The sequence below is a fragment of the Dysidea avara genome, chromosome 3 (genome assembly GCF_963678975.1).
Source record: "Dysidea avara chromosome 3, odDysAvar1.4, whole genome shotgun sequence".
NCBI classification, from domain to species: domain Eukaryota; kingdom Metazoa; phylum Porifera; class Demospongiae; order Dictyoceratida; family Dysideidae; genus Dysidea; species Dysidea avara.
Genome location: NC_089274.1, coordinates 15109385 through 15126408, shown reverse-complemented (window position 1 = coordinate 15126408; position 17024 = coordinate 15109385). Strand labels below are relative to the sequence as shown.

At 35.5% G+C, this 17024-nt stretch overlaps 1 protein-coding gene across 2 annotated transcripts in view; it reads right to left on the bottom strand.

Moving 5' to 3' along the window:
• Nucleotides 1–4694: 4694 nt before the first annotated feature.
• LOC136249554 (uncharacterized) overlaps nucleotides 4695–17024 on the bottom strand; it is a 41722-nt gene continuing 29392 nt past the window's right edge. For both annotated transcript variants that reach the window (XM_066041600.1, XM_066041601.1), the window contains 15 exons: nucleotides 16800–16976; nucleotides 16583–16743; nucleotides 12601–12649; nucleotides 9296–9628; nucleotides 9089–9241; nucleotides 8220–8370; nucleotides 7718–7825; nucleotides 6906–6994; nucleotides 6248–6298; nucleotides 6048–6190; nucleotides 5847–5997; nucleotides 5650–5787; nucleotides 5459–5599; nucleotides 5121–5359; nucleotides 4695–5070 (listed from right to left, as the gene is read on the bottom strand). In XM_066041600.1, coding sequence (XP_065897672.1) covers nucleotides 4860–5070; nucleotides 5121–5359; nucleotides 5459–5599; nucleotides 5650–5787; nucleotides 5847–5997; nucleotides 6048–6190; nucleotides 6248–6298; nucleotides 6906–6994; nucleotides 7718–7825; nucleotides 8220–8370; nucleotides 9089–9241; nucleotides 9296–9628; nucleotides 12601–12649; nucleotides 16583–16743; nucleotides 16800–16976 — 2295 coding nt within the window. In that variant the 3' untranslated portion in view covers nucleotides 4695–4859. The remainder of the gene's footprint in view (nucleotides 5071–5120; nucleotides 5360–5458; nucleotides 5600–5649; nucleotides 5788–5846; nucleotides 5998–6047; nucleotides 6191–6247; nucleotides 6299–6905; nucleotides 6995–7717; nucleotides 7826–8219; nucleotides 8371–9088; nucleotides 9242–9295; nucleotides 9629–12600; nucleotides 12650–16582; nucleotides 16744–16799; nucleotides 16977–17024) is intronic.

Here is a 17024-nt window from a genome sequence, read left to right as displayed (position 1 = left end):
TAGGAAATTTTAATGAAAACCCAATGAAAATTACCACTGAAAACTCTGTGAAACTGCTTTTCATGGAATTTTCATTGGCTTTAAATTAAATTTCCCTATGAAAATGCTATGAAAATAAAATTTCATTGGTGCCACCCAATGAAAACTTTACTTTTCACAGGGTGAACATTTTTTATTGGATTTTCATGGACAAAATCTCCAGTAGTGTGAAATATACAAAATACCTTGGGGGGTGTGAATCCAGACCCATGTACCTTCTACCCTGGTGCACCCTCTTCCCCTTGCCAAACCCTGGATCTGTCCCTGTATGGTATAAACTGAAGGCTTGTAACATTATCACTAATAACATTTTTAACAAACACATAAGGCGACACATTATGTATAGTCCTCAGAGCTGGAGTCTAGCTATGAGGTATTTCACAGGGTACCATGAATATGAATGGATTGCACAGAACATTGTAGAACATTTCACAGTATGTACATCATTAGCTATAATAGTGAGGTTGCTTCAGGGGAAGATCCAGGGTTTAACAAGGGGGGTAGTAGGCATATGAAGCATGGGGTCTGCGGAGTGAAATCCCCCAGAAGCTAAAGCTATTTCATATGTTTCAGGACTAAACATTTTGATGTAGAGAGGTTTTATGTGCAAATATCTAAATCATACTGCTTTCTAAGCTAACTACATTGATCAAGGGTCAGTTGTATAAGTGACAGTCATGAATAACTCAGCTAGCTATAGCCATAATTATTATGAATCTAAGAATGACACACACAAGACCATGTGTATTTCATGTCCTTAGCAGTAAGTGTTGCAGATGCTAGTTTTTTCACACTCAGCAACCATGGAGGATTTTCAATAGTGTTGTATGTGGTGACTGTTCTATTAGAGTATTTGACTGGCTGCTCTATTAGAGTATCTCAATCCTGTATATATTGGGTGGAGGGGGGGTTTCCACCGTGCTCCTTCCCACTTAGATCCACCGCTGAGTTTAGCAAAATTATTGATACATGGTGGATAAAAGCACCATTTTGGTACACAAGTTCTTTATGGTGTACTTATCAGTATTTGAAGGGGCATCCATCAAACCTAATTATATGTATGTGTGGGCTGAAAAACAAAACTGCCATGAAGTTGGAGTGAAAAGCACTTGGTTTTCTTATTTATATTTGACATTCAATATGTACAGACTTGTCAAATGAATCAGAAAATGGCACTGTAAGTTACAGCTGTAACTTTTGAATGTGTGCAATTTATAAGTAGTCTTCTTCGTCCATTTAATGCAGGTACTACCAACACATGTTCACAACCACACTTTGGTTAATGCATCAACAGACATTTGGACTACAATATTACACAAATATTGACTCAAGTTATAGCTCATGCACACCAGTTTGGTAATGACTGCTAACGATAGACCCATAAAGCCGTTACGGTATATCATTTACTAATTCTAATTCATTTGACAAGTCTGTACATATCGAATGCATATAATTCAATAATAGAAAAACTATAATACACTCCATATTCAAGTGTATGATAAACTATAAATGTGCTATACTGGGGCTACTTGATGGCCATTTTATTTTAAACCCACACATATTTATAATTATGTATCTTTCCCAGCATGCACCTTTTACAGTTTCCACCAATGTGAAAGATTTAGTGTTGTCTTTATGACAAGCTGGTTACAAATGCAAGGGTAGATTGTTCAGCAAATGCAGTCAACTTGGTTTACTGAACAACCTATAGCTATAGCTACCCCTACATTTTAAAACTAGCTTGTCATAAAGAGAAAGAGCTTGTCAACCTTTTCTGGATATATGTGACCGGATTTGTGAAAAGGGTCTTCCACACCATCTAATATAAACGTTTGACGATTCATAACTTCATATTACAATAAGCTATTGGCTTGAACTTTGGGCTGTAGTGAGAACCAACATAGATTAATTGGTAGAGAAAGTTTAAGGCTTGTATGTGCTTTGCCCTCCAACTATGTTATGGTCTTCCAAATTCATAGAATTGGATGTGTGTGGAAGACCCCTTTTTGCAAATCCGGTCACATATGATATCTGCATACTGAATTATTACCATGTGGTATATTATGATATAAAGCCACAGAACCACCACGTGTTTCTGCATATATACATATTTTGAGTTGTATGCCTTTGCACACTGTCTATTCATTTGACACTCTATCATTTTGTGCATGCGTAGTGGTAAAATTGCATTCTGTGTAATCACAACTCCAGGAGGTTGCAATCAATTATAGCACTATCCATGACATGCAGTAGCATGAATATACTTTTAAGACTCAAAAAATGCTTACAAACTAGACTCCTCAGTGTAATAGGATTCTAGATCATCAACATAATTATGTCACATATATATATATATAATTAAATGTTAGTTAGAAATATACCAAAGATGTAAACTGTTATGGTATATAATATTTACACTGCTGTTGTCATGTTTAAGGGCAAATTGAACAGGTCAATAATTGTACATGTACACTAGCTGCATAAGCAACTTGAAGAGAAGCCAAAGTAAGTAGTTAAGCACTACTTTAATTTCCTTACCCCTAAACTCTTAGCATGCACAGAGAGTGGGGGATAGGGTAACTTTTGGAAATGAAATTACACAGTGAAGTACAGCAGACATCTGCTGTACTTCACTGTATATTCGTTCTGGGGTGGGTTGGTGGGGTCATACTCCCCAGGAATATGTTAGGTCTGTTATAGCATTTAGACTGTTCTTACTGTGTTTTTACAAATACATTAATAGCTACAGCTTATTAAAGGACTAAAAGGAGATTATATACAATACATCTGTTAGTGGTTGACTGCTCTATTACAGTATTTAGATTTTGCCACAAGCAGTGACCAATAATAATAAGGGCATGGCACCCCTTCTAAAATAGTCACAAACCTTTAGAAAAAAAGCAGGGCCGGAGCCCACGGTCCGGCCAATATCACTTTCAGCTACTTTGTAAAAAAAAATTGAGATACTCTAATAGAACAGTCATCATGACATACTCTAAATTCTAATAGAACATGTACAGTCATCGCAATACTCTATAGAGTATTCGGTATAGAATGTAGGCACTGGATAACCATTACATGTATATATGCAAAAGTTCCAGTGAGTCATCTGCATGGCACTGCATTGGGTTAATTGATCAATACAATCCCAATGGCTTCTGTATCTCAAAGAACTAGCTAAGTTTTCACTAAAATTGTGAAATCAAAATTAGATATGAAATTGAATTAAAATTACCAGGATATATCCTTGATGTTAAAAAAAAGGAGAAAGAAGCCTTACAAGTAAAATAGCTTCCAGATGCCATTTCATAGCATCTAATTTCTAGGGGAACATTCCCCCAGACCCCCCTAGCTTGGCATGCTGTGTGTACTTAGCATATGCACTTGAATTGAGTATCACATGAAAGCATGCAGATAATCTAAAAATCACATCATATGAATATAATAGTGTACTTTATTTTTTTAAATTTATTTATTAAAGCTTTACAGCACAAGTGCTGAAGGTCTGTAGGACACTTGGTCCTACAGCCTATCCAGAGTTGTTACATAAAGTGTGTCTGAAAAGGTGGAGAACATGCAACGACCTCCATTGCAGTCCATGGATGGCTGGACCACTCAAAATCTCTGGGCTCCAACCCTAAAAGGTCTTCAAAACTTGATGTTAAAGGGGGCATGCTACCAATTCCTATGGCTTCACATGCAAAATCTTTGTTTTCATTGATCTAGATCTGTGCTAGCTTTTTGTATCAGATGTGTCTGTGGTGCATAAAAATCACCATCTCCAGTTAGAAGTACTGACTTTTACTTGAGGATTTCACTCAGATTTGCACTAAACAGAAGTTCAATGTCTCAACTAAAACATATTTATTCATTCAGTGGAGAACAGTATCTATGTTGATTTTACAGCTTCATATAAAGCATATAATTTTATTCATGGAAGCCATAGGACATAGCTGCTTGCCCCCTTAAGCTACCTTATTAATATAATTATACCAAACTGTTATCTTTAATAGTATATGTGACCAGGCCTGCGAAAATAGGGCACGTGGGCACACAAAATTTTGACTGTTTTTTAAACGTTTTGTGCATCATAACTTTTTAGTTAATTATTATATGGCCATGCAATTTACAACACGTATCAAACATTTAATTGGCTTTATAACGTAAGTTACAGAATGCAGATAATTATTCCATTCCAATACTGAGATATGATCCAAAATGTGATGGAGTGTATAGTAGTTTGTGCCCACATGCCCTGTTTTCGCAGGCCCAGTTACATATACACCACACAGAAATAGTTACAGTAGAATAATACACACGATTCTACATCAAGTTTAGTTGCTCTATAAAATTAATGCCAAATTGAACAGACTATAATAACAAGAATAATCTGGCATAATTCTTGTTACCATAGTTTGTTCAATTCAGCAATAATTCTACGTAACAATGAACCTATTGTAGAATTATATGTATAATTTCATTGTGCCCTTTTCTGTGCCAGGCTCAATCAGTTACAACAATGTTTGTATAAATAGTGAGGAAGAATAGCACATTTATTTTAGTGCAAAAACGTTTCAGGATAAAAATTTTCATGTAGAAATATTTTCATGATTTATGTGAATGATTGCTCTGTTATAGTTGTTTGATTTTATGTAAAAAATTTCGTGTAAGCAATTTTCGTGCAAGTTTTTGCATACTAAAATTATTTTACAACAAAAAGAAGCAAATTACACTATTTCTATTTTGTAATTATAGCTGGTACATTGTCTTATACACAACAGCAAACATTGCATCAATATGTAAAATTTAATTATGAAAATTTAATAATGATCCTTGACAGTCACAAAATCATCTAATTCATCACGATACTGTGCATACACCACATCAGATGGAAGGCTTGCTACTGTTAAAGAGTTACGTATATTGTCTGTATTAGGTATTGATGTTGGTTGTTCTTCATTTCGCTTTAAAATCAATTTCTTCAAAGTCTTAATTGTTATATTATCTTTTGCAGCCAAGCTGAGCCTTTTCCTAAAAAATAATATGTGATATTTCTTATTAGTATATACTGTGACACTTACCTAAAAATTCGGATGAATACAAAGCAGGCTGAGTAGAGCACAAAGTAAACAAATGGGAGGATAAGAAGTACGACAGTTATATTGCTGTGAGATGGATCTCTTGTGTCCAAATTGTACACAGAGATGAGAACAAGATCCAGAAGTATTAATACTTCAATGAAATTCACCCATTTGTAAATGTATGGACGTACTCTTGCAGTTATCACCAGTATCAGTAGAGCAGTGAATGTTTCGGCAAACTAAAAATATAAAACAACCGGACAGTAAGTCTTTAAATTAGTTGAACAACCATTACTAAAATTATAGAGATGCATTGTTGCACATCATAGTCTGCTAACCTGTGTGTAGTCACTATTAAAGTTTTCAAACATAAGAAACATTACATAGAACAACAGTCTTCTAAACAAATCATAGCCACTCCACCAGGGATATTTGGTCTCAATTCCTGAACTTACTACATCCCGAATTGGACCAGCACTCTATTAAACATATTGGTACACGAACATCAACATCATAATTAAATGCTCACTTTGATTAAACTGAAACTTATTACTAGCACATAAAGCACAAATGGTATCAAAACCAGTACCAATATTAATAAGGCTATCAGTCCATATGGAAGATGCTGTCCAGCAAAACACTGTAGTGTTCCATCATAGTAGTACACCTGATATCAGTGTTCCATTGCGGTGTCATGTATAAATGTATAGCTATATATGATCTTACTCTCTTCCCTTTAAACTCAAAGGGTTCATACACTTGTACACATCTTAACAAAATCAAACAGGTATCAGCAGTGTAGACAAAAGTGATCAGAACTAAAAACCAAATACCATCGACTGTTTTTCTTCTGCTTAAAGAAGAAACATATCTTGCCCTGTAGTATATCAACTAATGGTTAAAAATCAAAGCTAAACAACACCTTACAGAAAAATGTATACAGCGACAGTAATTAATATGAGAGCTGGTGATACAAAGCCAATCATGGCTGCTTCTACAGCATCCAAACTTGATGAAAGGCACAGTGGAACAAATAAACTGTATCCAAAAAACCTTGACAAGTAAAAGTGCTAAAAGATAGTGCAATTCAAGAAAAGTTACATATAGTGTCAATTTTATATATATACCCAGTGTAGTTGTCCATTGCTGACTCCACTGTTGTAAACATAGCATACAACCTATAAAACAGTTACATTGTTTATGAAAATGTGTTTATATGTAGGTATTAATCGATGAACTTGTTCAAGCGAACACATGATGCAATGTACAAATTTATTACAGTTTGCAACCAGACACAGCTACTAGTTGGCTATCAAGTACCATGCCTGTGAAGTACAATTTGGTTCTCTATTACGTATATATATATATATATATATATATATATATATATGGGTATCACAGAAGCAAACCACAGCCAAGATACTACTTAACTAACTACAGATGTCAGTGACTTAATAAAAACCGGTTCTGGCTATTGCAGTCATTGGGGCCCCAAGACATGCATAATGTAGAACACCAATACAGTGCATGCATCATTAATTATTGCTTCCATCCTACTTTAAGTTGACTACTTTGCAAGTCAATGGTTTACATCATCAATGAATTCAAATTGTATTTTGGTGGTCTGTATTTTAAATCCAGAATTGTAGGATTTCCTTTTTAACATTCACTTGTTACATCATCAAACAACACTGAATAAAAGCATTAAACACAATCAAGACTACATATGCATCAGCTACTATAATCATGAACGCCTGAAAATCACAATAAATTCACACAACTAACTTGAATGAAAAAGAAAACTCCCTTTAGTGCATTTGAGAGACCAACATTATAATACATGACACAGAAAGAACCCACCACAATCAGCAAACCTATAAAAACATTCAATTGACATGTGAATCAAATCTTATTAACTACTCTAGCTGTTATGTTGACGCTGTGTGTCATGAGAATAACTACTGTATTTCTATAATTATAAACCGTTAAAAATATTTCGTCGAAGGTAGCATCCGACGAAAATTAATTACGCGAAAAATTTTTACCAACGTAATATTCGAGAAGTTGAATGAATTCGGTAAACTACTTTCTGGCCACCTGGATCGAGGCTTGACCTTGGCGTGTCAAGCATATGTCTTTGCTGCAGTCTTTTAAAAACAAAGTTCTCCCTGATCCTAGGAGAGAGGGGTTCGTCTCACTTTGTCTATTTCGCTGCACATTGGTAATGATGCCATTCCATGATAGACAGCTACTACAGGACACATTAAATAAAGTATATATGTACAAATGTGCAAGTTGCATGGAATGAGCTTCTACCACTCCAGTCCATTGCTTGATTTGTGACGGACAACTTCTAAATCTGGGGTGCAGCCTCCATGGAATGGAGATGCCACACTTCAGTTTCACTGCTTGTCGTTCTGGTTCTCAAAAAATGGCTGTATAGAATTAATAAAGTTACGTAATTCATTGTTAAAAATTTTCGTCGCTTGAGGACACCGGTGAAAATTTTTTAACACGCTTGTGAAAATTTCTCACAGTTTATATTTATAGAAATACGGTATTATTCAAACACACTATCAAGTTCGTAGAACACTTACAAACAAAGATAAAGAGCACGATATCCATTACTCCACATGATCTGCATTCAATTAAGCTGAGGGCAGTGCCACGGTTGGAAGATTTGGGACATTTTCCACACAAAAAACCTACAGTTATTGAACAACAGTTATATACATATTCCAAGGGTTCACATGAGCATTATGAGCTGTTGGTGTACAGTATAGAACTATGTAAAATCTAAGAATTGATGCATAAATTGCCAGCTTATATACTTAAGCTACATGGGCTAGACTCCAGCTAAACAAGAAGGTGAACTAAAACTTATGGTGCATTTAGTATACCATTACATCATTCAGCGTGATTAGCTATGCTACACATTAAGCTATGCATATAGATATAACAATAAAAATATCTGACAAAAAATCAACATAGATAAAGACCTCCTACAAATGCAAAGTGAATTTACATTTACCCTAAAATGCAATTAGCTACACGACTGATGCCCAAATGATATTGGTATGCAATACTTTGTATAGATACCAGTTCTTCCTTGACTACACTGCTGATCAAGATCATCATCCTTGACTAGACATCCTGATAATCTTCCCTCTTGCGTACAGTTTTGATAAGATGGTGGAATTCTTGCTGTTACAAAGTATCCATCAGAATCAAATCCTCCATATCTGTCATTCTGTAGTGTGCAAGGCCATGCATGCAATGTAATAATACATGTGCAGTATTATAAGGTACGGATCTATACTATAGTCACATTGAGCTGAAAAACATTTAATAACTTGTGGACAGAATTACACAAGATCTTAAAGCTTGTCTCATTTATACTTGACCTATTAAACATTTTCACCACCTGACATTTTATTTATGATGCATCAAAAATTTTTACACCACATATTTGTATGGAGAAGCCATTAAGAGGTGCAGCATACAGTGGAACTTCAGTTATCTGGACTTCACTTATCTGGGTTCTCAGTTAACTGAGCTATGGAAACGATTGCTCTGTTAGAGTAGTGACTGTTCTAGTAGGGTAGTTGATAATACTGAAATTTTTAAAAATGTTTTTTTTTGGTGCTATTTTAAGGTTATTGATACACAGTTTCAGAGATATGGACTTTTCAGACTTACAGACCACCCCTGGCCCCAAGGGGTTTGATAACTGAGGTTCCACTGTATTTGGAATGAAGTTAAATTGCTTGTGTCTTCACGTCATCACTAATCATGGCATGTTAATTCTCTTGAGAAAATCCCCACTTGTCTTCTTTAGCTGTGTTCTCAGATATTGGGGATCCCTACTATACAGTACTGCCATACTATAAATAGCAAATTGTAATTAACCATGCATTAACTAATACGAGTGACCCCACATGTATATTATTATATTTCTATAGTCTCACCCGAATGTAAATGTGTATATGATTACTGATGTCTTCCCTTAAAATATCATCATTGTCTTGACCATATTTGAATGCACATTTCCCAGTATTACCATCATACTCATAACCCACATGACAACATTGCACATTAATATTCACTGTAGCTGTATAAACCTGTATATTGTGTATGATATAGTAAACAGTGATTGATATGTTGATTTAATTTACCGCATGGCCATTGGATGAATCAAGAAGATTTAAAGTAAAATATGATGATTTTTTCTCAGAATTTTGATAGTTAACTGTGCAATTCTGTAACACTGAATCATCATGTGTCATGAATAATGTTTTTTGTGTTGTAATTCTCCTTTTGCTTAAAGAAGCAAAACTTGCAAAATTCTCATGGCAAGGATCCAAATCTACCTCTAGAATGGATGATGGACTTGCTGTTGAATTCCTTTGATAAGTGTAAATTGCATCTTTGTAGTTGCTATTTTCATCTTCAGCATAAAGAAGCAGGTTGAACACCTCTCCAGGAGATGCTGTCACATTATTGTTTTTCTAGATACATAAAAACATGTAAATAAATCACGAAGAGTGTCACTTATTGGATCAACATCCTCCTTCAACACTATATTGTATAAAGACCTTAATATTATAGTCCATTTATGATCTCTCACCCAAAATATTAATAGCAGTAGGACCTTGACTGTCCACATCTTGAAAATTGATCATCCAAACAGTGTAAATGACTGTTTTATTAGGAAACTTTCTCAAGTGAGTGTGCGTCCTATTAGAGTAGTTGATTGCAACTACTCTATACAAAGGCAAGTACAAAGAAAAACAAGTTTCAAAGAAATAAAAACTAGTAAACAAGGTGCATCTGAAGATATACTAGTGAACATTTTATCCCTACTTCAGTCTATACTCATGACTGATTCATGCTGAATTAGGGATTAAATATATCTTTAGGTGTAGGCGATCTCCTTTGTTTCACTACTTTTGATTTCTTTGATTCATAAAATTCCTTGTACTTGTTTGTTAACATTTTTGTAACACTATTATGACTGGTGAACCCATGCATGTTGCATTAGAAAAAAGAATGGTGCCAGGCTTATTGTTTTAGTCTGAACATGTGCCACAACTATACAATAACTGAAACAGTGAAGAGAGCATTACGCTTGATTTTCAGCTATGTTCAGCTTATTACACAGTGCTAAAAACACACACAAGCACAGTGAAAACACTACAAGAAGAACCACTGCAATCAATCCAGCCATAAGGAAAAACTTCCCATCACAAATGTAGGGAAGCCATCGTACGACACTACCATGAATTGACACCTTGTGCTGTCAGCAAAGATAAACAGGACACAAAGGAGAACACAGGTAAGTCAATGAAGTATGCACTGCAGTATACTAAAAGGCATCTGTTGGGATGAAGCAACGTCAAACAGTTAAAAAATCAAGCCTGCAGCCTTAGACATTATCAAGTTACACTTGCCGTCATAGGGTGAATGATATTTTTGACCAAAATACCTAAACCCTAATATACAGTACGATAATACAGTACTATAGTACTGTATGGTATGGGCATCAAACCAAATCAAGACACACAGTAGTGTGTTGTGCGGCCAAGGGAACTGGCATCACACCATGAGTATATGCAATTTTCATGCATACGCAGCTCCATGCTCCCTTCTCAAATTGGATACTGCAAACATCCTCCACTTTCAACACCCCACATACCAAAATTAAGCAAGATTGCCTAATGCAATAATGAAATACGATTCTTCAAAATTTGGCTTAATTTCTTCATTTTTTCCTTTCATTTAAGGGGTTTGTATTATTTTTGCACCTTTTATAAAACCATTATAAACGCAAATGCGTAACTCAATTTTCTTGAGCTTTGGTACACTTTAAGAATGTATTGTGACACAATCACGTACCACGTTTGGGTGCAAATCTGATAAATAGTCATAGAGCTATCGATGATTATTTACATTAAAAAGGGCTGACTTGTTGTCATGCCTACAGGATAAACCACTAACGGAGATAACTTAATTGGTATGCGCATAGGCCAACCATCATAGCTCAAACCTATTGTGGTTTAAAAGAAATTGCACTGACAGCTGGAGGCAAAATCAAACAACTGTAAATCATGGGCAAAATACTCTAATAGAACAATCATCGTGGGATAAAAAGGTACATGAAAAATGTCTACAAAAAAAAACAACTTGCCAGCATTCGAACCAGGTAATTCCGTACTTCCATACTGAACACCCAAATCTGAACCACTGAGCTGCTGCTATTATGGCTAATCTTAATTTCTACTCATAAATTCTAGTTAAGATCTACTCAATAGTGCAAGTGCCTAATTTCACAATAAATCTACCAATGAAAATCTAGAATGCTATATGTGTGTTCTGTTAGAAATCATCAAAATATGTACGCTCTATTAGAGTATTACAAAAGTAATCAAATAAATTCTGCAATACAATACCATTGTAACTTCTCTGGTATTCCATCGAATCAAAGCCACCATTTTGGTACAGATTGGTGGGGTAGTTAGTACACTACTATTAAGACCTACTCTGGACAATCGTCATAATCATCATAATAAGTGCTATGCTAGTAAAACTTGTGACAACAGGCTGAAAATGGTATTCTAGCATAAAAAGTACAGGTGAAACAACTGCAACTTATCAAATTTTGCATGAAACATTGAGATATTCTAATAGAACAGTCACTACAAATTCCTAGCATACAATAGTACAATCATGCATACCAAACTTGGAAGTAATTTACTTTGTTATAAAACACTGTTGCAAATAAATACAGGCACTATAATATAGCTATGAACAAGCAAGTACAAAATTATAGTGCAATTATCAGTATATTTGGCTTTGGTATTAGATCAGTAGGTATTTTTCTGTATTGGTAGAACACTAGTTTGTTTTATATCATTGTCATTGAATCTGTACATAAGAAGAACAATGATTTGTGTAAAAACGAACCTCAAAGCTAGTTTATGGTTGGCTTTAGAGTATATATTTAAAATAGCATTATTAAAATTTATTATCATCAACATTATTGCAGCCATTTACCCACCTTTTTATTGTCCCCACCTTTAATTTCACAACTTTTTTTTACCCAGGGTTTTTGAAGGCTGCACCTTTTTTATACAGCTTGGCTGTTTTATTGCATGCATTCACTTAACTATCTTAGTTATCTATATAGTTTTGTTATTGAACTGGCACACAGCTGTTTGGATAATGGGGGTCCCACTGTACTGAAACTGCTTTCAAATAAGCAAGGGTGTGAGTTGTGAGGACTTAGTTTTGGCAAGAGCAGGTAGAGAACATGGGCTATTACGGTACAAAACCATTGAATGGTAGTACACTTCTATATAGCTGGGAACTCAAGTGTGAACATGAATAGGGTATAGTTCAGGCAGACTCTGTAATTATTGAGAGAAATATAGAGCAAAACATTAAACTGGCATGACCAACAAATTAATACGTATCAACTCACTATTATCAAGATATATGGAGATGTTTCAAATTGTGTGTTGTTGTTAGCACTGCAGTAAAATAAAATTACATTAGAATTAAGGTTTTACTTTGCAAAAAGTTTATACAAAACACTAAGTAGTGTGTAAAGCTGCCTAAGATAACCAGAACACTAACCACTGCATTACATATTAATGATGTGCATACATTATAGCTCCCCTCCATTATGGTGTAACTCTCATGAAGTGGAGTAGTTCACACACCAAATTTAACCAAAACAAAAATTTTGTCAAACAGTATGGTAGTACTGTTTAGTAGGGTCTCCCTAAAGTGACGGGCACCACTAAACATGCCGTATCTAAAAACCATTACAGAAATACAAAAATCACTTTTACCAGGAGCTTATGAGCTGCCGAAGGTGGCGAAGGAACATAAAACTGAGTTCCATGTCAATCCAAATCACGTCACTGTGTTTGTTTTACATCACGCACAAATGGCACTCCAGCCACACGAAGTAGAGACGAGTTCGCCACCATCGAAGAAGGGAAAGACTTCGAGAAAGACTCAGCCAACTTTACCATTGCCATGTGTCACTGGTCATGCGCAATTTCGTATATGGCTTCAGAGATTTTACTTTAATTCCTTATATGGAAACTAATTGGCAATTGATTTGGATTGTGATGGCACCTGGCGGCAGTGTAAGTTTCATGCTCCTTCGCCGCCTTTGGCAGCTCATAAGCTCCTGGTGTTACTAAATATTCCTACATCAAATACAGTGTTAAAAAACAAGAAACCACAGGTGGCAAGATATAGAACTTGTCAAAACCTGTATTTTGGTCTGCCTGCATCACTGTCTCACTACCTACCTGACCACAGTTGCAAGGCTAGAGGCCAAATAAAGAAGCACATGGCTACCATTAGTTTTAATGTCACAACAACAAACTCATATGCGGGATATGAATTTTGAGGTTCTGCCTTATCATTCCATTTTCCTTCAATTAAATGGTCATCTTCATGCCAGGCAATCATTATTATTTGTATTGACACTTTCTCTGAAGGAGTGCATTTATATGCCACGAAACTATTTGACGCACTTAATGGACTGTAGTATCCTTGGTAGCATCAGGTAGGCAAATATCAGGTAGGGACAATTAATTCTCATGAAAGCCAGCTCCACTGAAGCCATCATGCATTACCATAAATCAACATGTGAAAAAGCATATCTTGGGCTGAAGCAATATTGAACAGTGAAGAAATCAAACCCATAGCCTAACCACAGTTGAGTTACACTTGGCTGAAGGCATCAGTCAGTAAGTCAGTCAGCAGAAATTCAGTTTTATTTTAACTTACACATAAACTTGTTGGAAGGGTTTGGGATCATTCTGCAGGCATTGTTGGGCCTACCTAATACTACCAAGCTGTCATGAAGGGAAAACAAGGCTGATTTTAGGCTAAAAAAGTTTGGCCAGAAAAACCCAAACCTTTCATGATCCCTTCTATACAGTACTACCATGCATGAATAATATTTTTTCATGTTTTTTTAAATGTTTTTTTACAAAAGTTGCCATATAGAAGGCAATTGCCTGAAATAAATGAGAAATATAGGTACTAACTATGGTATGAAGCCAATTAACATTCACAGCATTATGAACAACTATACTTTTTATCATGCTTACAAGATAAACCTCTCATGCAAAGTTGAAAAATTGTGATTAGATTAAGCATGTAACAAAAAGATATCAGATTGACAGCTACATAGTTATACGACAAAGTGCAACCATACAATGCACAATTGAGATACTAACACAGTCAATCAGACACCATATAAATTAAATACAAAATTAGGGCCTCCTCATTTACCATTACAAGTGTAAGCTATCCAACTCTATATTTTATACTTTTAAATAAAACTCTTGTACATAAATGCAACTTCTTTAGAACATAACAGTGTGAAATAAGTGTTGGAGTGGTGTGCAAAATATAACTGTTCGATTAGATGATTATTCTATAAATATAAGCAATTCCAAAGCCAGTGGCTTGCAGCATGCCATTTTAAACCAGGGCGCACACCCACTGCCTGCACCCACAGCCAGTCGAAGGCTGGCTGTGGGCACATGCCTGGTTTCCTGAAACTGGTATGGCAAAAACTGTGTGTTTGAATGTATGCTTGTCTGTCCAACACCCACATGAGGAAACAAGCTATACAGAAAATAAATCTTTATTCAATGAATAAAGGCTTTCTATGTACTGTGTTAAATGTCAACTTTCTGTTTATGTCGTATTTACTTGAAGGATGTGTGGCCGGTAACTGAAACCAGGTGAAACAGTTCACTAGGGGTAGCCAATGACTGACAAACAATGTAACAGGCCTTGTAAGCTACCAGGAATGGTGTATCGTCTTGAGTTGATATGGGGTGTATCTTTTTTTAAAGGGAAGACTGCTCAGTCTAAAAATATTGCTTTTCAGCAGTGCGCTGACAAACATACAGCTATTGTATACACATATTACATGCATAAAAGTGACCTATATAAAGATTTAAAATTTGCTTGTTATGTACAATGTGGGTTCTAAATGTGTGTACCATGAAAACAAAAACTGTTCTTTGCTAATGTAGTTATAACCATTGGTACAAATAAAAGAGCATTACAAGCAATGCGAGAAGTGATGTCAACAGCATAGTGAAAAGTGTCATGTAGATATGATGATGAGATCTTTGTATGCACACAAAAATTAAGAGCAGCCATGAGGCTTTGTGTAGAGAATTAGCATAATAACACAATAGACAAACTATAATAAAAGGTACTTGATGGTTTAAAGTGGTTTGCTCGAGTTACGGTTTCTCAGTGATGCATAGCAACGTAAGTGATGAATTACAAAATAATTGGTGAATTACAAAATGTAGTGCATGTGTTGTTAGAAAACAAGGCTAAAAACATGCATGCTGTGTGTTTAATTTAATCTGCAAAGAGTTGATTCAAGGGATATAGTATTTACTGGGCACCTAGTTTTTTAGAAGCGGCACAGCATCAACTTGTGTTATAAGTGCTATTGAAAAATTATGATGTACTGAAATGCCAATTTATGAATGTGACTGGGTCTTAGGAAAACTGGTCTTATCAACACGATAGCAAGTTTGATTTTACAAAGCTATATGAAGACACTATTCAAATCAGCCATGGTTACGTGTTCTGCTGGCTGCTTTATTTGAGCCAAGTGGTGAGCCAAGTGGTGAGCCCAGTGGCAAGCAGTGCAACTGATTGGTGGTGATAGGAAATGTGTAGCCACGGTGCAGGGGCATCAGAGTCAAAGTAGAAGTGATATAAGACTCAGTCCTAAGGTACTATACCTAGTCTAGGGGGTCTGGGGGCATGCATTTTGAAATGCTATTTTGGAGGTAAATTTTGGCTGTAATACTGCGTGCAAGGTGCTAGCCAGCAACCTGACAAGTAGGGATAAAGCTGGACACTGGCCAAAAAAGGCACTTTTGTGACTCTTAAATCTTACCATTTGAGTTTATTAATTAAGAGATAACCTGCAAGGAATGCTTCCTGAATAGCTACAAACAGAATCAAAGCAAACGTTTAATATAACAGTAATTATTTTTATTGGGGCTTAACATGGATGCATGGACAAGCTGTGACAGGTTAGAAAGTATTGATTAATTTTGCTATTAAATAAACACTAAGTATTGCATGTTCACTACTCAAGTTTGAAAGTTTGTCTCTAGTTTCAGCCAATAGTATGAAACTGTGGCTTCATTGACATCACCTAGTCTGATGCCCTTGTTGAAGTGAGTTTCCAAGCCCTAAATAGCCCATACCTTGGCCAAATTTATCCTCTTTCATAATTTATGAACAACCCATTGACCAACACCACCCCTATTAGAGCTCTCCTGATACAGTCAACCTTACTATAAATAAAAACTATCTAAAATTACAGGAATTTGTATATTATACACACTTTTTTACTCATTGTTAAATATATACACTCTAGGAAAACTTACATCCCATTAAAAACAGAAGACTCTGAAAATATTGACATATCAAACACATTTGTGCTGTTTTCTTGAGTATTTACAACACATCTTGTAATATCACCAGCAAAAAAGGTTTGGCCTTGTCCATTTTTCTTTACCACTGTATTATTTTGAAAAGTGAAGTGTACCTGTAAAATATGTAGTACCACAATGCTTCAGGGAATTCAAGTAGACAGATTCTTACTTTCCATTCTTGAGGATTGTACTCATTTTCACTACCAATGTTGTATTGGATGAAGCAGAAGTTAGTCAATACTACTGTATCATCACTACCCCTAACATTTTCAACTCCTACAGCTCCTCCGAACTGTAAAGCACTGTTATTGTTAAAAGTAAACTTGGTAGCAGGTAAAACATGCATCTAAATGGAACAAAATTATAGCAGACAATTATGGACAACATATCAATC